The 21,176-nt window shown below is 46.3% G+C and overlaps 1 protein-coding gene across 1 annotated transcript in view; it reads right to left on the bottom strand.

The window, feature by feature from the left end:
- Nucleotides 1-21,176, bottom strand: part of ABCC5 (ATP binding cassette subfamily C member 5) — a 69,569-nt gene that overhangs the window by 13,269 nt on the left and 35,124 nt on the right. Inside the window, exons 11-21 of the mRNA XM_065411200.1 lie at nt 17,618-17,968; nt 15,378-15,449; nt 14,678-14,802; nt 14,001-14,073; nt 13,298-13,501; nt 12,251-12,394; nt 4,926-5,028; nt 3,684-3,868; nt 1,642-1,788; nt 1,087-1,216; nt 78-231 (exon numbers count right to left, since the gene is read on the bottom strand). Coding sequence (XP_065267272.1) covers nt 78-231; nt 1,087-1,216; nt 1,642-1,788; nt 3,684-3,868; nt 4,926-5,028; nt 12,251-12,394; nt 13,298-13,501; nt 14,001-14,073; nt 14,678-14,802; nt 15,378-15,449; nt 17,618-17,968 — 1,688 coding nt within the window. The remainder of the gene's footprint in view (nt 1-77; nt 232-1,086; nt 1,217-1,641; nt 1,789-3,683; nt 3,869-4,925; nt 5,029-12,250; nt 12,395-13,297; nt 13,502-14,000; nt 14,074-14,677; nt 14,803-15,377; nt 15,450-17,617; nt 17,969-21,176) is intronic.

Raw genomic sequence — 21,176 nt, 5'->3', positions numbered from 1 at the left:
ACCAGCCTGAAGAACACATTGCCCAATTAATTTAAGAGAGAGAGGCTCTGATCCATTAAAGCGACTGGTGAGCTTACCTAGACACAATATGTAGGATTGTGAAGAGGACGGTGAGGGGCCCCACTGCCACCAGAAACCATGGGAAGACCCCAGCGATCACCCCGGCACAGAAGAACACCAGGATGACATTCTGAATGAACATTTCAGCTTGAAATGGCAAACGGACATCAACTGGAAAAGATGGAGAGAGAAAGAGGGAGGTCTTGGGAACAGGGAGCCAAATAACCTAAATAAAGCAATTTAGTCCAGCTTCTACAACGTCACACCAGTTCCAGGGATACTGGTTTCCACAACTTATTTAGGTATAAAGCGTTGCTCTTTAATGAGTGTTTTTGTCTTCTACAATGTTTGTGATTGCGCCTCCCTCTCCCACCCCACCAGTAAGGTCACTGCTGCAGCACTGGCCATTAAGCTCTTTCCTCTTAACTTGCCATAAAAAAAGGCATCAAGAAGGTTTGGATGGGAACAATAAGGTGGCAGGTCTGGTAGCAACCACAAGCATCAGGACTGGACTGGAGTCCCCAGGACCAACCTTACTGCATAAGGCATGGCTGAGCCTTCAAATCCTGCCAGCCTCCTTCCTTCCAAAACAATTTAAGAGCTTTAGTGCACAGAGAAGTGAATATTAGTTTTATTTTGGGGATGAACACATACCCAGAAAACCATGCAATAAAATCAATCTCATCCTAATAATCCTGTGAGCTAGTTACCAGCAGTACCCCAGCACTGACTGGTGGGAGCCCATATGCATCAGATTTAGGTAAGAAATTGGTTTGCTCTATTTCTTTTTGAACTGGTCTGATTTGGGGCTTTCCATTCATAGGAGACAGCCTATAGCCTAACCCTGGCATGGCCCAATTACTGATTTGTCTATTTCAAATATGTGCACCAAAGGCTTGTAATGTCTACAGACACACTTTCAGGTTATCTTCATCTCTGCATCCAGCAATTGGCATGCACAGGTGAGTTAACTGGAAGGTCTGAATGCAGACGGTGCTGTGTTACGGCAGACAGAGAGGGACATACCTTCATCCATATCTTTGGAGAACCTGTTGAGAATCCGCCCAGTGGGTGTAGTGTCAAAGAACTTCATGGGGCTGCGAAGAATCCGTCGGAAGAGCTCATCATGGAGCCTGGAGGAGGCTCTAAGTGTCCCCTGGTAACACAGCAAAGGTTACTGGGGTTGTGTAGGGATGTCTGGCTATGCTGTCATTCACATCACGCCCACCGCCAAACAACTGAACTGGCTTACTGTGACCAAGGGGCCGAACCTCGCATCAGTCACGACCCAAAAGCAAATCTCTGCTCTTGCAGTCTTGAAGGCAGCTACAGAGTCTGTGCTGCTATGCGGTGGAAGGAAGATAATGAGCCAAAAGAGGTTTTAACAGTGAAGAAGGTGATGGAAGGTTGCAGTCAACCCAACTTGTGCTTGGGCTGGCCCAAATTCAGGAAGTCTTTCTTGGGAGCTGAAGACAGCCTCCTCACAAGAATACCAAGAGGAGAGAATCAGAATGCCAGAGGCCCCAGCCATGCAGAGAGGGGGGGGGGGGGGGGAACAACACAATTGGCCTTGGTGCGTACCTTGACAAAGACAACCCCACGAACAGCTTTCAGAATCAACATGACTCCCATAGAGAGCGCATAGATGCCGGCATAGTAGCGCATGTGAGGGTTATCTTTCATACTGATGCTCACAACAGTTTCATTTCCCAACATCACGGTGGTGTTCTGTGTGAAAGCCAAGATCCCAGTTACATGGTTGTATAAGACAAGAACAAGCCAGAGAGTCATCAAATTGCCCCAGGCACAGTGAGCATCTCCTATCTCTTGAGTAGGTATTTTAAAAGCTTTTTTTTTTTTTTTTTTTTTTTTTTTTTTTAAATTTGCATGGAAAAAACCCTGGCCAATCTGGAGTGGCAGAGAAATCCAAATCCTCTCACACCCACCCCAAAAGGGAAGCTCAAGTAGAAAGCCAAGATCCTTTTAACTGACTCAGTTACATAGCCACCGTCTGCCTATGTACCCACCTCAGCTACAAACCCATTCCAGCCGAGCACCAGTCAGGATCAGTGCTCCATTATGCAAGGCACTCTATGAACACAAGATGATCCACCCCTCTTGATTTAAGCCAATGTCCCTTTAATGATTACTGCAGCTGCACTCTGGACTGAGTATTTAATCTACAAATTGGGTCTATCAATACACCCAGATCTTTCTCTCTACTCTTAACTAATTCAGTGGCACTTAACTATAGGTTTCTTGGGAGTTATTTCTACCCAAGTGCACCAGTGTATGTTTAGGCACATGGCATTTCAATTTGTAGCTCCATCCCCCCATTTTATTATCTTCAGTAAATGAAGCAACTTGACATGTTATAGCCTTATCTCAGTCATTAATACAATACTAGAGCCTACTGATTAAAATAAAGACCACTCTTCAAACTTCCATGAAATACACACACTAATTCCAACCCTCTTCTGCATTATTTCTTTAGTCTCTTGAATTAAATCTCTCTAGCTGTATTTGGGGTATTTTAAGGTTTCATGTGAAATTTTGTCTAGGTACTTTCTGAAAAATCCAGAGATACTTAGTTCATATAGTCCAGTATCCCGTCTTCAACATTGAACAGCAAACAGATTATTCCAAAAAAGGAGCAAGAACCCTACAGTAGGGAAATGTGGAATAATCTATGCCCCACACCCACCCCTTGAAGGTCTGACCCTAATCCCTAGTAGTTAAGAGACTGTCTTAAACCCTGAAGCATGAGGATTTTAGTCCTTCCAAAACTCCTTGTTTGTATTAACTGTTATAATGCTGAATACTCGTTACACATATAAACCCCCAACCACTCTGAATTTTACTTTAGATCCACATTTCATTTAGCAAACTAATCAAATTGGGACAACAGTTGCTGTTTTCCAGCTCCCGGGTACTTCTGTAGTATCAGACTCCCTAAAAATAATTGTCAATGGTTTGATTATATGAGCCCTAATCTCATCTCGTTCACATATGGTACTTGATGCTTTACTGACCTTCATCTTTGCCAGATACTTGCTCAATAATTTCAGGCTCCTATTTTTAGTCATTACTACACAGGAACATGCATCAGGAGTGGGCTGTTAATACTCTCCTCAAATACAAAGTTATTGTCCCTCAGTAGCAAAGTATTCCTGTCACTCTATAAGGGGCAGTGCTGCGGGGGTGCTTGTGGGGGCCATAGACACCCCAAAATTTGCCTCAGCCACCCCTAGATGTCCAAGTCACAGTGACAGCAAAGTGATCTACAAAATTAGCTATTGCACTTGTTGCTTGAATACTCTAAAGTAGCCCCCGCTGCACTGCTTTGCTTCCTTTTCTTACACTGACAGACCCAAGGAAGAAGAGGCCAACATCAGACTGCATGGAGCTGTTGCCTCTTTTTTTCCCCCTGTAGAATTCTGTCAGGCTTGGGGACTAGCTTCTTTCAGATGAGATCATCTCCTGGAGAGCCCTCCTAACTATCTTCCTTTATGAAGTACAGTTAGGTTTGTCCTAGACTACCCCAAGCAATCCTATGAAGGGAAGGCAATCCCTCCCTCCCCTCCCCCACCTAATAGAAAGTTAGAAGTTCCAATTCCTCTTACCCCGCTGCCTTGCTTGATCCAGTAACTCAGCCACCAGTTGCTGAATGCCATGCTGCCCACATTCAGCACAAAGAGTGCCATGATGATCAGGAATGCAAAGGGGCCTCCAGCTGCCTGGATATAGGTGCCATAAACAGACCAGGGGACAGAGCCTTTGCCCTTCTCTTCCAGCTGCATCAGCTGGCCTAGGAAATACAATGGGGTGGAAAAAGGGTGAGGGGAGAAGAGTTGCTTCATAAAACTTTAAAAAGTTGTTTACTTAACATACAAGGGGCTAGTATCACCATAGCCCCATAGGAGGAACACTCACTGTACCGCAGTGGTCCCCAAATTATGGTGCGTACCCTCCTAGAGGGGTGCAGAGGAACGTTTGGGGGGAGGTACAGCGGGGCCTGGGCCAGTCCCATGCGGGGCAGGGAGGAAGCACCACCCAGTCCTGCTCTGCCCCCAGCTCCACCCCAGCCCCCAGCTGTGGCTCCGCTCCAGCCCTGCCTCCCAGCCACAGCTCCGCTCCTGGCAACGGACTCAGCCTCAGCTCCCAGCCCTGGCTGCTGCTCCCGGCCCCAGCTTCTGGAGGGGTGCGGACAGATTCCATTACGGGTAAGGGGGGCACAACAGAAAAAGTTTGGGGACCACTGCTGTACAGAGTAGTTCCAAGAGCCCAGTTGTTACTTTGCACACAGAACTCAAAGATTCAAGCAACAAAAGAAAGCCACAGAAGACATTTCAATGGCAGAGTCATGAACAGCCTGGAAAGTATGCGAGGGCTCAAACAACACGAGACTGGTGCCAAAATCAGCATCTTTTGATCCCCACTAGTTTATTGTTAACAAAAAAAAGACGCTGATGAGGAAGATCAGACCTTTCCATTCTTTATACACAGATGCTGCTTCCTCCCCAGAATTCAGCATGCCATTAGGTAAATACAAATGCCCCTCTTGCAATAGCAGGGAAGAGAAGTGTTGGAGCTAGGGATGCTGATAGCTGAAGCCAGCAACATGTCACGTGCTGATTACATCTTACTGGGCCAACTTATTTCAACTGGAATAGTGCTGAAGAGACCATCTGGTATTTCTAATGGATGGTCACTGTTCGCCCAATGCACTTGTACTACGTGCTAGCAGCAAGCCGAGTGGCCAAGATGCAGGGCAACTTTCAGAACTTTTGAGCTTCAGAAAGTGAACATTTCAGGGTCATCAACGTATGCCATGATTAAAGTCAGAAATTTGATTCCACAGTTACCTTCCTCCTTCTTCACCACTTTCTCCTTCTTCACAGACCCTGCTTTGATGCTTTTATCCTGGGGCTTTTTTAATGAACTGCTTGTGCTCTTCTTTACATTAATCTGTAGAAAACAAGCTACAGTTGGTAAGACAACTCCCACCTTTTCATGCTCTCTGTAGGTGTGTGTATATATATATATATATATATATATATATATATATATATATATATATATATATATATATATATATATATATATATATATGTTCCATTCTATGCATCCGAAGAAGTGGGCTGTAGCCCACGAAAGCTTATGCTCAAATAAATTTGTTAGTCTCTAAGGTGCCACAAGTACTCCTGTTCTTCTTACTAAAGCAGTTGTTTTCAACCTATTTACCATTGTGGGCTGTATCTGCAGCTCTCGCTGTGTTACGTTGGGCGCATCCACACAATACATATACTACCTATATGGCCCTGAGGATGTCACATGGGCTGCAGCTGTGTCCTGATTGGGCCACAAGCAGCCCGTAGGCTGTGGGTTGAGAACCACGGTACTAGAGTCATCTATTTTTTCAGACCAATATTGAGTTCAGTACCACAAATACTCACAATTCTTTTTAAAAAGTGCATTCTAAGGAAGACAAGGGCTTCCAGTAGCTTAGCGTACATACCCAGACAGGACACTCACTGGAAAGAACGCTTATCCATGACCTTTATACATGATTTCATCTATGACTGACTGCCAACTACCGACAGAATAAGTTCTCCTCTCCTATTGCCCTGTGCTGGTATCTGTTTGTACTGTGGTAACATCCAAAGGCCCCCAATCAGGATGAGGGTCTCACTGTGCTACGTGCTGCCCATGCACGTGGGAGGATGTGATCCCTGCTTCAAAAGAGAGTCTACAGTCTAATCAAGACATCGCTCTCAGAAACCTCCCCAAGCTCCCTTCGAGAAGGTACATAGGAGCTGATAGTCTCTTCCAGATACAGTGTTGCTCCCAAGACAGCCTAAGCAGTCACTACAGAGCAAAGTGAGAGCCTTACATCCCCAGACATTGAATGCACAACCTCTGAGGAGCATACACAGAGTTACTGTTCTAAACCTGGGTCACTCTCCCAAATAAGGACGTTGCATTCTGTTCCCAGATTGCACATTTCAATTTTCAGGTTAACCCCACCGAAACCCTTATACGTCTTCAGGACCATCTTCCCAGGCTTTATGCTAAAAAGAGCTCTCTCACATGTCAAACCAGAGAGAATATCTATCTCCACTGAGCCCTTTCTTCCAATTCCATACGGACTACAAATCCACTGCCCATTCCATGCGCTAGTGCTTATGGAGAGGAAATGGAGGCCAGCCAAGTAAGCAGGTTGGAGAATCTCATATTAACCAGGATTGCTTTAATTTAAAAATGACAGCACCACAATCTTCACAGCACTGAGAAAGGCCATGCGAGGTAACGGATTACATTCCTCTGCCTCTTCCATCAGCACTGTCAAGCAGAAAATCCAATCAAGCACCTCCTATCACTAAACCCATCTCCAGCCACATCACAATTCCATCTCACCAGAATGTCTTGGGTGGAGCATGTATTCAAATCCATGAAGCCATCGGCCTCTTATCTCTTGATAAACACACCAGGTTATTTTCCTAATCTAATTCAATTAAGATAAGGGCACTGATTTCTGTTAAACATTCAGAACAAAATTCTGAAAACTCTTTTCAATAAAAAGCAAGAACACGGCTACCTCCCAGACATGGCTGTTGAGGAAAATACTGTGGGGAGGAGGGTGAGAAAGTTAAATGGCTGAAACTGTTTTAACCCTGTAGAGACAAAATCTCCCACTGAAAGGTTCCTGCTTGAAGCCTTTTCTGTAATTGCATTAAAGGATGACCATCTGACTGAAGTGCAGCACACAAATCCCAGTTGCATTTATGGCAATTTCTCCTCAGCAAGCACCAGTAGCATTTTTTTTTTTTTTTTTTTTTGGCCAGTTTCAATCAGAAGACGACAAGTCTGGAGTTAAATTCCAGCATTCTGCTGAGTAGGACTTTTGGACAAGTAATGTTACTTCTGTTGTGTCTAAGGGTATGTCTACACTACGAGGGTAGTTCGATTTCTCTTAAATCGAATCTGTGGAATCGATATTGCAAAGTCGAACGTTTGTGTCCACACTAAGGACAGTAATTCGACTTTGTGAGTCCACACTAACGGGGAAAGCGTCGACATCGGAAGCGGTGTACTGTGGGCAGCTATCCCACAGTTCCCGCAGTCCCCGCTGCCCATTGGAATTCTGGGTCGAGCCGCCAATGCCTTCTGGGTAAAAAAAAAAAGGGTAGAGGGTGCTTTTGGGTAATTGTCGTCATCCGTCCGTCAATACCGCCCTCCCTCCCTCCCTGAAAGCGCCGGCGGGAAATCAGTTCGCGCACTTTTCCGGTCAGTGACAGCGCGGACGCCACAGCACTGCGAGCATGGATCCCGCTGCGACCATCGCTGCAGTTGTGGCCGTTGTCAACGCCTCGCAGCTTATCATCCACCTTTCCCAGAGGCAGATGCAGCTAAACCAGGCGAGGAGGCAACGGCACCGCGGTGAGGGCCTGAACTCAGAGTGGCACAGACCTGTCACAAAGCACGGGACCCAGCGCCGAGGACATCACGGTGACAATGGGTCATGTGGATGTTGTGGAACGGCGATTCTGGGCACGGGAAACAAGCACGGACTGGTGGGACCGCATAGTGCTGCAGGTCTGGGATGAATCCCAGTGGCTGCGAAACTTTCGCATGCGGAAGGGGACTTTCCTGGAACTTTGTGAGTTGCTGTCCCCTGCCCTGAAGCGCAATGACACCCGGATGCGAGCAGCCCTGACTGTCCAGAAGCGAGTGGCCATAGCCCTCTGGAAGCTTGCAACGCCGGACAGCTACCGGTCTGTCGCGAACCAGTTTGGCGTGGGCAAATCTACCGTGGGGGTTGTTGTGATGCAAGTAGCCAACGCAATCGTTAAGGTACTGCTCTCAAAGGTAGTGACCCTGGGAAACGTGGAGGTCATCATAGATGGCTTCGCCGCGATGGGATTCCCAAACTGCGGTGGGGCTATAGATGGAACTCACATCCCTATCCTGGGACCGGACCACCAGGCCAGCCAGTACATTAACAGAAAGGGATACTTTTCAATGGTGCTGCAAGCACTGGTGGACCATCGGGGACGTTTTACAAACATCAACGTCGGATGGCCGGGCAAGGTTCATGACGCTCGCGTCTTCAGGAACTCTGGTCTGTTTAGACGGCTGCAGGAAGGTATTTACTTCCCGGACCACAAAATAACTCTTGGGGATGTGGAGATGCCTACAGTGATCCTTGGGGACCCAGCCTACCCGCTAATGCCCTGGCTCATGAAGCCCTACACTGGAGCCATAGACACTGAAAAAGAACTGTTCAACTAGCGGCTGAGCAAGTGCAGAATGGTGGTGGAGTGTGCTTTTGGCCGTCTCAAGGGGAGATGGAGAAGCTTACTGACTCGCTGTGATCTCAGCGAAACCAATATCCCCATTGTTATAGCAGCTTGCTGTGTGCTCCACAATCTCTGTGAGAGCAAGGGGGAGACCTTTATGGCGGGGTGGGAGGTTGAGGCAAATAGCCTGGCATCTGATTACGCCCAGCCAGACAGCCGGGCGATTAGAAGAGCCCAGCGGGACGCGCTGTGCATCCGGGAGGCTTTGAAAGCTAGGTTCCACAGTGAGCAGGGTAACCAGTGACTTTTAAGTTTCTGTACAGAGAAGCTGAACCTGCGACCGTTTCTTTACCCAGTTAATGTTGACTATCCTCTCCAGTTACAGACCCCCTCCACCCCCTTCCAAAAAAATAAAATCAGTTTTATTTTGTTAATGAACACCGTTGTCTTTAGTACTGTTTTCGCGGGAATGTTTGAAACCTGGGACGCAGACTGTGGTGGGGAGCGGGTGTAGTGTACTGATGCAAATGATCCTTCTAAACTCCAGGAATGACAGGATTCGCAGTGGCGGACTGGTTGTTTCAACGGAGCCTGCCAGCCCTCCTGAGCGGAACTGCGTGTATGTGGGGGCTATGTGAGTTTATGGCAGGGGGAGGAGGGTTACAGATCCCCTGCTGCGTGGCTCTGTGATCCAGGACAAGGACCGCTGCATAAGATCTGTAACTGCCCTCCCCCGCCACAAAGTCACAGAGCAACCCCCCCCCGCACAGAACATGAAAACCACCTCCCAGACTGACCAGGGTAACTAGTCACTGCACTGTGTATGTGCCCTGCTGCTGGACCTGCCCCCGCCTCTGTCCCCTGCTAAAGGTGACTGTCCTGTCCAATTCCCAAGCCCCTTCCTCCCCTTCAGACAGACTCTCCCTCAAAAGAACATGACTGAAACTGTAATGAACAGAAACGTATTTTTTATTAACAACCACACATGAAACTGGGTGGTGAAACTTGGACGGGGGCTTGGGTGAGGCGGGCAGGAAAGGACTTTTCAAATTTTGGGGAATGACAGCCTTCTGGTGCTTGAGCAGTCTGCAGGGGTGGAGTGAGAGTTTTCACGGACTCTGCCGCCCCTCCTTCTTTGGACTTTGGGCGAGGGGGGTATGGGACTTGGTGGCGGGGGAGTGCGGTTACTGATAGACTGCAGCGGGGCTCTGTCCTCCTGCCTCCGTTCCTGCAGAACATCAACAAGGTGCCGGAGCGTGTCCGTTTGCTCCCTCAGAAGTCCAAGCAGCGTTTGAGTCGCCTGCTGGTCTTCCTGCCGCCACCTCTCCTCACGTTCCATGTGTGTCCGGTGCATTTGGGACAAATTCTCCCTCCAATGGTTCTGCTGTGCTGCCTGGGCTCGGGAGCAACCCATTAGTTCTGAGAACATGTCCTCTCGCGTCTTCTTCTTCCTCCGCCTAATGTGCGCTAGCCTCTGGGAGTGTGATGCCAGGCTGGGTTGGGAGACAGTCGCAGATGTGGCTGTGGGAATGAGGAAAAGGTAGTGAATTCCTCCGAAACATAAATGTAGTTGTGAACAAAGAACATAGTCTTTCTCTGTGAACAAGACCATGCACCGCACCTTTCACATGCGCACTCAGGACAAGGTTGAATTTTCGGACCTCGCCTTCAGTGCCTGGGGTTTTGCACTGCAGATCTGGGAAGCGTGGCAGGACACCGTAATCTCTGTAGCAGGCAAAGATGGTAAGCCGTAGACTTGTGGCTGCTTAAAACTTTAGTAGTACCACTGGCCTCCTTTCACATTGAAAGCAATGCCAGTCTCTGCTGCCAGCAATCGGCCAAGCATGAACTCTGGCCCTGTCCCACCCCCTCGCGGATGTCCCAGGGAAAGATCCCTGTATGCTGCCCCTCTCCCGCATCCACCGCGTGGCTGCAAACCAGCGGTTACAGTTCTGTAAAGGAACTTGCAAGCAGTCCCAATACTAACAGTCCCCTACCTAATTCAAAGCAGGTCATCATGAGCAACATCACTATCCTGAGGATCTCGGACACCGAGAAGGAAAGGATGTTTCGAGAAAGCCTGCAAAGACCAGGGCCCTATGCCGCCATGCTATGCAAGGCAATGATACCGGAGTACTTGCTCGTCTCCTGGCGCGGGAATGTCTCCTACTTCGGAGGACCCAGTAAGGCCGCTCTCCCCAGGAACCTGATGAACAGGCTTTCCCATTACCTGCAGGAGAGCTTCGTTGAGATGTCAGTGGAGGATTATTGCTCTATCCCCGGACATATAGACCGGATTTTCATATAGCTGCAGTTGCAGGGACTATAGAGTGGAGCAGCTTGGGCAGCAGAATCATGCACAACCGGACACTGTTTGATTTTTTTTAAATAGTTGGAACTGATTACTTAAGCGCCCAGGGTAAAGAAATCATGAAGCACATATTGTTCTTATTCTTAATATTCCAGTTTTGTAAAAAATAAATGTTTAGATGTTTAAAGCACTTACCGCTTGATCCTTCCCCTGAATCTGTGTCCGGGTTACATGCTGGGGAGGGTTGGTAGGGGATCTCTGTAAGGGTGATGAAGAGCTCCTGGCTGTCGGGGAAATCAGCTTGGGAAGCGCTGTCGACTGCCTCGTCCTCCTCATCTCCTTCCTCATCTTCCCCGTCCGCTAACATGTCCGAGGAACCGGCCGTGGACAATATCCCATCCTCAGAGCCCACGGTCAGTGGTGGGGTAGTGGTGGCGGCCGCACCAAGGATGGAATGCAGTGCCTCGTAGAAACGGGATGTGTGGGGCTGGGATCCGGAGCGTCCGTTTGCCTCTTTGGTCTTCTGGTAGCCTTGTCTCAGCTCCTTGATTTTCACGCAGCACTGCGTTGCATCCCGGCTGTATCCTCTCTCTGCCATGGCTTTAGCGATCTTCTCATAGATCTTTGCGTTCCGTCTTTTGGAGCGCAGCTCGGAAAGCACGGACTCATCGCCCCACACAGCGATGAGATCCAAGACTTCCCGATCAGTCCATGCTGGGGCCCTCTTTCTATTCTGGGATTGCACGGCCATCTCTGCTGGAGAGCTCTGCATCGTTGCCAGTGCTGCTGAGCTCGCCACGCTGTCCAAACAGGAAATGAGATTCAAACTGCCCAGACAGGAAAAGGAATTCAAATTTTCCCGGGGCTTTTCCTGTGTGGCTGGTCAGAGCATCCGATCTCGGACTGCTGTCCAGAGCGTCAACAGAGTGGTGCACTGTGGGATAGCTCCCGGAGCTATTAGCGTCGATTTCCATCCACACCAAGCCTAATTCGATATGGCCATGTCGAATTTAGCGCTACTCCCCTCGTTGGGGAGGAGTACAGAAGTCGAATTTAAGAGACCACTATGTCAAACTAAATAGCCTCGTGGTGTGGACGGGTGCAGGGTTAATTCGATGTAACGGCGCTAAATTCGACATAAACGCCTAGTGTAGACCAGGCCTAAGTCATCTCACGCTAGAAAAATGGGTAAGAAGCCAGGAAGAAATATATAAAACCAAGAGCTAGATTGAACTGAGCTAACTTGGGAAGATACCATCTAAAAATGAGGTGCACATTAAAGAAAGGGATATGCATTCTCCTCTGAGCACCACAGCGTAAACGGATACCTTTCCTCCATATTAGATAGACTAGCTCAGGGGCAGGACTGCATTAGAGATGTCATCTCTGAAACAGGGACCATGACACTAATTATTACAAAGTGCCAATCCAATAGAAAATAGCCTGCAGGAGATTCAAATTGCCAAATCAACATACCAAGTCATTTTCCAGACTTCTTTCAAGTGACTAAGTAACTTGGTTCATCTGAATTCCAAGTACAGGCATCTGTCATAATATTTTTAAAAATGGAGTGGAGTACCTCAATGTGTGGTGCCTCTCCCAGCTGCAGGCTATTAAAAATCACGGCATAGTCGCCATTTAAGTTCATCAGTCCCTCATGGGTTCCTCTTTCGGTGATACAGCCCTCTTTCATAACGATTACTTCATCACAGTCAACAAGGTACTGGAGACAATGAGAGAGAGAACATGGCTTCATTATCTCAGATGACACACATGAATCTTCTCAGTAAACAGCCATCGGGCCGTAAAAGTCAGTACTCCTCCTCAGTGCACACCTGATTGGTTAAGAACCCGGCACTGATTAGAGCACTGTGATTACTTCTACAGTACATACAAAACAGCTTACGTACTGAACAGAGACTTTCTGCAGAATGTTGGGGAGATGCATTCAGGTGGCTTTGAACACTACAAATTCTGACATACCAGTTACAATGAGTTTTCTGAACAGAACAGGTGACAAGACCCCAGTCTCAGAATACATTTATTTACAACACTAGGCTGGATTCACTGACATCAAATCCCATGTATTCTAAAATGATAAACAGGCTTTATGCACTTCAGTATTCAGGCTAGTAGAAAAACTGCTTTCGACTGGGTCATCCCTCCAGCAGACCCACCTTCAGCCAAGCATTCCCAGCTCCTATTAGCCACCTACTAGACAGCCTTGGCATCGGCTATTTACATCACTGCCCATGCTCTGTGTACAACACACAAATGAATAAAACTTAGGGCATGTCTTCACTGGCAACAATAAAGCGCTGCCGCAGCAGCGCTTTCACATTGCTTGTGTAGAGCTCTCCCAGCAACCCCCGCAAGGGGATTCACCTGTCTACACTGGCAGTTTACAGCCCTGAAACTTTTCACACCCCTGAGCAAGAAAGTTGCAGCGCTGTAAAGTGCCAGTGTAAACAAGCCCTTAAACTATACAGCCGGAGGGAGACGGTATTATGTTGTAACAGACCAGAGCAGGAGACTCTACAGTAAGAGGCAAAAGTGACTAACGAAAAAGCAGTCTAGCTGAACAATTAGAAAAGATCCAAGAAAGGCCGCGTAAGGGAGACTGTACCTGAAGCTGATGGGTGATGAACAGGACAGTTTTTGACTTCAGATGCTTCCTTATTGCACTGTTAAAAATATGGTTTCCTACATGTGCATCTAAGGCACTAAGAGGATCATCAAGGATGTAAATACTCTTGTCACTGTACAGGGCTCGGGCAAGACTGATCCTCTGACGTTGGCCTCCACTCAGGTTAGCACCTCGCTCACCAATCTGTATAATATACGTAAAATTATTCAGTTTCTTTTTGCAACACTTAACACAAGACCTGAGGCCACATTCATCCCTGGTGTAACTAATGCAGTTAATGGAGTAACAGCGAGAATTAGAATGGGCCACATTAAAATGTGGGCGACTTATTCATTGTAAAAGGAAACTTATAGTGAATACCCATAATGCTAACATGCTTGAAACGTTCCTATTAAATAGCCAGAGGATACTATGCTTTTTATTAATTATTTTTAATCTAAGTTTTAAAAGGTCTCTCTCTGAGGAAACTAATTCCCAGTGCAATGAAAAATTCCCACATTACAGAGTTAAAAATCATAGAGTAATCAGTCTCCATACAGTCCAGGATCTACAAGAAGAGGATTTTGCCCATCAGTTTATAAGCACACCAGACTGATGGCCTCCCTACCCCACCACAGCATGTCAGGCTTACACTTCACTCCACCCATCCCACTCTCTGTTTTATCAGAACCAGGATTTTTACCTCCGTCAGGTCCCCATTAGGTAGGATGGCTAGGTCAGGTCTCAGACAGCAGCCATTCAGCACAGTGTTGTATCTGAAGAATATGGATAAGACAAGCAGTGAGCACTAGCACTTATGAGGGTACCCCTCTAATGGAGCAGTATTTTTATTCCCACACGAACACCAGACAATCTTGTAGCTTTGTGCAATTAACTACTGATCTGCCTCATCAGTAAATTGCAGATAAAACTTTGGGACCAATTTCAGAAGCGCTATGAGAAGCACAGTGAAGAGAAGCCAAATTCACTTGAGAAGCTATGCCAGCATAGACTCTGGTAGAGATCCCTGGGGTGGAAAGTTTGCATGTGGGGAGGGCCACATAAGAGACCAGGGCAGCATGAACAGATGTTGCGCTGGGTAGGAGGAGGGCATGGCTAAGGAAGCCACAGAGTGCACCAAGCCTGCGCCTCACCACAGCGGCAGCTACCAGCAGACCTCAGTGTTCTAGTGAGAGTTAAAGCTGCCATCCTAGAGAGGATGGGTGCAGAAACACCAACTACCATCTGCCACATGGAACTTCCCTTCTGGTGCAGGTGACTTAGGCAGGGAGGTGTAAGTCTATCCAGCATGAGCTTTCTTGATGCTGGCGCGAGAATCCCTAAGCTTTCAGGCTCAGCAAAGTGTTCTATTTGACAAACCTTTCTTCATCAAACTCCTTTCCAAAAAGGATGTTGTCTCTAAGCGTAGCATTGAGAATCCAGGCCTGCTGGGCCGCATAGGCAAAATTTCCATTCACTGTAATGCTACCCTCCAGCAGGGTCATCTAGAAGACAAGACAGAAGGTCTTGAAATTATGCTATTTCAGGGGAGGGTGTGGAATCCCCCTATATAAAAACAAGAAAGACCCCACTGGCAATCTCCATAGGAAGCAGAACCAGCACAGAATGGAACTCAAAGATCCAGGGTGTGCGTGTGTTTGTTTTTTAGAAGGTCCCACATAAAATACTGTGTGTTTATTCTGAACTTCTCAAAAAGCTTGAATTTCAAATACTGGGCATACATGGATAGATTGTCACAAGAGCTCAGGCCCCAGCTAGGCACCTAAATGAAGCAGCTAGATCTTCAGAACTGCTCAGCACTAACAATTCCCAAGGAAAGCAGAAGAAGCTGCTGGATACAGAGCTCTTATGAAAATCTGTTCCACAGTCCAGAAAGCATTCATCTAATGGATTATTGCCATTTTAAGACTGTTTGTAACCTAAATGTGATCTATTTCATCAGTGTATGATCTGAATTATAGGTCAGATTAATCATCATGTGGAGTGAGACCAATTAAACAAATGCAGCTGCTGGCAGAGAAGAGAAAAAGGGAGAACCCATAAAAATATAAATTCTCACCTGTCCTAAAATGGCTGAAATAAGTGAAGTTTTTCCACTCCCCACAGTGCCACAAATCCCAACAAGTTTCCCCTAAAACAGAAAAAAAATGTAAGTTATGGTAACATTAATCCATCCCCCCTAGACTACCTGCAGTATCTCAAACAGAGAAAAGTGATTTAACACTAAAGCTAATGGAAATGGGGTATATCAAATGGGAGAAAGAATGAGAGATTGACCAAGTCTGGCCTAAGAAAACAATTGGCAACCAAAACTGAGTGAACATGACAGGTGAAAGGCAGATTCACTAACCCGCTGAGCCACTAAGCTTTCCTCTGTGTAAAGACAGGTGACCAATTCCTTTCCATACGGCTCTGATGCAACCAAACTTTAAATGCTGAATTCAGCTCTGGGCATCCCAATACCAGAAAGATATTGCCTGACTGGACAGAACAATGAAGTGCTACCTGAGCCAAAGGGAGTCTTTCCATTAACTTCAATGGGCTTTGGATCAGCCCCAAAATGACCAAAGGAGTGAAGGGACTGACTTATGAGGAAAGCTTAACTTTGTATAGTTTGGCTAGGAGACAGCTAAGGGGGAGGAGAGGAAAGGTAACAGCCTAAGACATGTTAAGGGTTTAACACTAAAGAGTGAAGATAGCTGTTTGGTGCGATACATAAGGATATAATCAGATAATGGAAACAGGAGAGAGATTTAGGCTATCAGGTAGATACCTTCCTGATTGTGAGATGGATCTGGTTTAGGAACAGCCTCTCTGGGAAGAGCTGGAAGCGTATCACTTGGAACTTTTAACAGAATGGACAACACACTCGGAAATAGGCAGTAGGGAGCAATCTTGCCTTCGCTCCCAATTAGACAGAAGGGATGGGATCCAAGAAGTCTTTTCCACCTCTAATCGCAATCTCTAAACTTCTTGTAGTCTATGGGCTGGTCTACACCCAGCCGCTAGTTCGGCGGCTGGGGATCGAAGTTCTGGGTTCGACTTATCGCGTCTGGTCTGGACACGATAAGTCGAACCAGGAAGTGCTCGCCGTCGACTGCGGTACTCCAGCTCAGCGAGAGGAGTACCGCGGAGTCGACGGGGAGCCTGCCTGCCGCGTGTGGACCGCGTCTGAACCGCGGTAAGTTCGAACTAAGGTATGTCGAATTCAGCTACGTTATTAACGTAGCTGAATTTGCGTACCTTAGTTCGACTTGGGGGGTTAGTGTAGACCAAGCCTATGAGTACTAGTCAACAGTTTAACAATAGTGCTGAATGGTACTTAACAGGGAAAGTCCTTCTGACACCACATTAAATGCCAATTAATTTATCAGAATTATTCTGACTACAGAAGAACCAAAAAAATAAAGTGAGCATCAGTTAAAAAAAAAGTTGTCAGCTGCTGGTACTGGATAAGAACACTGCTGGACTCTTGTACATAAGTTTTTCCTGCGCTTACAGTAATGTTGCTTTATACTATCAAACACCAATTTAGTCTTCTTTCAAGGTTCCTGAAAACTCCTAAGATTATGTGGTCACATTGTTTAAGTCATAGGGTTTAAAATACACCACCATCTGACTACACAAAAGATTTTCTGAGTTTTTCTACAAGTAACATGGTAGTCAGATGTACAAAAACATTTTTATTAAATATGCTCTGGATTAAACTTTATGTTTTTGTTCAACATTTATCGTACTTTTATCCATCTTGAAGCGGAAACTACAGGTGCTTGTAACATCTGTAAGTCCCTCTGTATCCTTCTACAGAAGTACAATAGAGGACTAAACATTCTTCAGTGAAACACCTCTGCTATGCTAAACCAGAGCACTCAATCATTTCAAATGCACCTGCACAAAGTCCTCAGTTTAAGTGAATATCTGCAAAGTTACAAACAGCTGTAGAAATAAGTTCTGTGCTGAAGACCCTTGCTGCCATGTTAAGATCTCTGCATACTTAATGGCTTGCTCATGACAGATACCATGCTGAAAACAAACAACCTTCACTGAGCTCATGGCAGGGGTGATAGAGCCCAGAGTTCTGCAACTAATGGTACCAGTTTGCAATGATCCAGGTTGATAAAAGTGGCACAGCTGCTTGGATCAAGATGGGGCATTACATACTGGTATTTACAGTCATCATGGGCTGCACGTGCATGGCAGCAGCGATCTGCTCCATTTAATACGAATTAAGACTGCCCTTTCCACAGGAATGCCAGGCCAGGAGGGCTCTTGGGATATGCTATAGTTTTTCCTCCTCACCTTTTCAATCTCCAGGTCGATATTGTAGAGAGTCCTCTGAAGCCGAAAGTTAACTAGATGGATGTTTTTGTTCTCTTCCCCAGGGCTAGGATGGTCATCACTGTCCACTAGAAGATGGCCCTTCTGCTCAGCCAGCACCGCTTGCGGTCCCTCATGCTGTAGCTTCATTTTCTCCTTCTTGCCCTTGGTGACCTTCTTGTCTCTTTTCATTTTAGGGGTCAGCTTTGGTGAGCTCTGGACACTGGCGTGGGAGTTCTCCCACGCCAAGGTAGCATTTTTCACTTCTATCGCGATGTGAGGACTGGATGGTTTTTTCTTTACCATATGAACCTCTTCCATTAGAAACAAACTCTGATAGGAGTTGTGAGAGAGGTGTAAAGATGAGACACCTGGTCAAGACTGGGGGACAAGCCTATGGCACACTCACGCAGCAAAACACATCAGGCTATACAGTGGGAGGAAGCTGAAGAGCAAAAGGTAGCTCATTAGTGTAAATTAACTCCAGGCCTGCTAAGGGGCCTGGGCATTCCTGAATGCGGTGGAAGCGCTTAGATACAGTAAGACTGTCACAGAATTATTATATTTTGGACATCGATACGTATGCTTTGGGGTGCAGTGGGAGGGGAAGTTAGCGCTTTTAAAGATGTTTGCAGTTGCTTGCCTTATATTTCCAAATAGAAGGCATAATAGCAGAGGGCATGAAAATGAAGGAGAGGTGCTCACATACCTAGCACACCAACTCCTTACAGACTTTTCCCATAACTAGAAGGGATGGGGTGCCTTGTTGCTCCCACGTGCAGAAGAGGTATAATTTCTGCTGGAAAAAGTCATCTGAGACAAAGTTAGCCCATTTGTGAAATCCTGGGAATGGGCAGCAGTAACAATTAACACATTAAGTCCACTGTATAGTTTTCCACCACATCCATCACTACTTAAGACCACAGTTATAGATTCTGTAGAGATTTTCCCACAGTTCAGTTACCAAACCCACATGATAAAACAGCTTTCAATTAGACAACCTGCATTTTGAACTGAACAGGCTCTTTTCAATTACGAACATTTTAAACTACCAACATGAATCACTCTAGTACTCGTGAGTCACCCCTCTGAATCATGCACCTGCAAGGAAGCCTCAGACATATTAGAGAGCCAAGCAGTCAGCTACATTTCTATTTGTAGTATTACCGGCCACCACAGCCAGCCCATTACCCTCTGCACAGGTGACAGCAGGAGCCTCAAAGAACTTGAGTGATATGACCTCATTCCTTCCCCTCATCACAAAGACACTGCCTTCAGTGTTTTTGAATTTAAGAAAGTCTGATTTTAGGGCGATTCAAAATGAGGATCAAATGAAGAAGGTGCCTCATGAGCCTTTGGATTTCCCAAGTATTCCACTGTAGATTGCACTGTCTGATTGTACTTAGGTTTCTTTCATGCCATTTATTACACGAAGTCCATCTAACGGACATTATCTGTATGCAGACTTTGGGATACACGGTCATGTTTGGAAACGTCAGCGAGATGTTAAAAGCCTAGAACTATACAACTATCTAAGAGATAAAACAGATCACTGGCTTGTCCAGGGAGTTTACACTGGGAGAGAGCACACACAAGCATGTCTGCTCCAGGGATTGAGGAGTGTTTCTGTGATCTGAACTGTAAGTTTGCTGCCTTAGATTTAGTTTAGACAGACTGCAATGTTACATTTTATCCCCAAAATTCTTCGTGCCACACGAATATACATCTATCTAAGCAACCACCACCTTGGGTTAGGCATTTTCTTGCTGGCAGTTAGTGTTAAAGCAAGAGTTGAGAGCCTGAGGCTTTGTCACTGATAACTACAGTAACTCCTCACTTAAAGTTGTCCCGGTTAACATTGTTTCGTTGTTCCCTAATTGATCAGCAACTTAACATGCTCGTTTAAAGTTGTGTAATGCTCCCTTCTAAGGTTGTTTGGCAGCCGCCTGCTTTGTCTACTGCTTGCAGGAAAAGCAGCCCCTGTTGCAGCTAGCTGGTGGGGGCTTGGAACCAGGGTGGACCAGCAGCCCCCTATCAGCTCCCCGCTCCCTTAAGTTCCCTGTGCAGCAGCTGCCTGCAGTTCAGCTGTGTCCCTCCCCCCACTGCCATGTGCTGCTCCTGCCCTCTGCCTTGGAGCTGCTCCCCGAGACTCCTGCTTGCTGTGCCAGGGGGGAGGGAAGGAAGAGGGGGGCTAATGTCAGGGTGTCCCCCTCCCCCCTGCTCCTGCACCCCACTTACCCCATCTTCCATAGAGCAGGGCTCAGGACAGAGGGAGCTTGTAGCAGCTGCAGTCTCAGCAAGCTGATCTAATTAACAAGGCAGTGTACTTAAGAGAATTGCGCATCTCTCCCTCCATTCCTCCTGCCTTGCAGAGTGAGAGAGTTAACCCTTGAGGGCTCAGCCAATTGCTAGTTCATCATTTAGCAGTAAGGGAAATATCCCACCCTCTGACTCCTCCACCTCAACCAAGCTTCACAATCATCATCACTGTGTACCAGTATTAAATTGGAGAGAGAGAGAGAGAGAGAGAGACAGAGAGTGAGTGAGTGAGTGTGTGTAAATATAAACAATATAGTCTTTTGTCTGGTGAAAAAAATTTCCCTGGAACATAACCCCCTCATTTACATTAATTCTTATGGGGAAATTGGATTCGCTTAACATCATTTCACTTAAAGTCGCATTTTTCAGGAACATAACTACAATGTTAAGTGAGGAGTTACTGTACATGTACTTTATGTGAGGAAAGTGAAAGTCACTGCTCTCTCCTATTCTATTCCCCCTCCACACACATTTCTAGCATCCATGACATGCTCTGCAGCTGCAAACCTCCACTAACACAGGTTTAGAACAACCACCTAAGAAAATTAGACATGTATTGGTGGTGCCGCATGGCTGAAAAAAACAGTGCAATTTTGGGCTACATATATCATGGGACCGGAGGGCGATAGGGCCACCAATTAACTGCCAGAGGTTAGGATGAAACGTCCCTTTATTCTCCATTATGGGCTTTCTCGCACTTTTCTCTGAAGCACTTGCTATACTGGCTATTGTTGGTAACAGGATAGCTGATCGGACAGACCATTAGCCTGATTCAGACTGGAGATTAGAAAAGGTCTATTATATACCCATAGGTTAGGAATTCTCTCATTTCTCTGCCATCTAAATTTATGTTAATGTTCAGATGGATCAAAATCAGCATTCCAGATCAGGACACCTGAACTTCAGGTATATAGGGCCAGATATTTTAGCTTGGGCCCAATCTCTGGTATTCAAGGAGCAGAGGTAGAAGTGATCCAAGGACTTTAAATCATTTAAAAACCAAGAAAGTAAAATCCAAAAATGATCATAGTGACAAAGACTCATATGCTCACTAAGACTTACACCTTGGACGCAGATTACTCTTCAGATGCTTTAATGGAATAGAATTCCAATACCACAAACCTTTTTTGGTTACAAATAAAAATGTATCCCCAGTTCTTGGAAGAGCAGTCTGCACAAGTACAAATGTAACACATGCTGGGTTTCAATGAGGAAATATACC

This window comes from Emys orbicularis, chromosome 9 (genome assembly GCF_028017835.1).
Source record: "Emys orbicularis isolate rEmyOrb1 chromosome 9, rEmyOrb1.hap1, whole genome shotgun sequence".
In the NCBI taxonomy this organism is placed as follows: Eukaryota; Metazoa; Chordata; order Testudines; family Emydidae; genus Emys; species Emys orbicularis.
The sequence above is the reverse complement of the archived record's forward strand: the minus strand, read 5'-3'. Positions and strand labels throughout refer to the sequence as shown.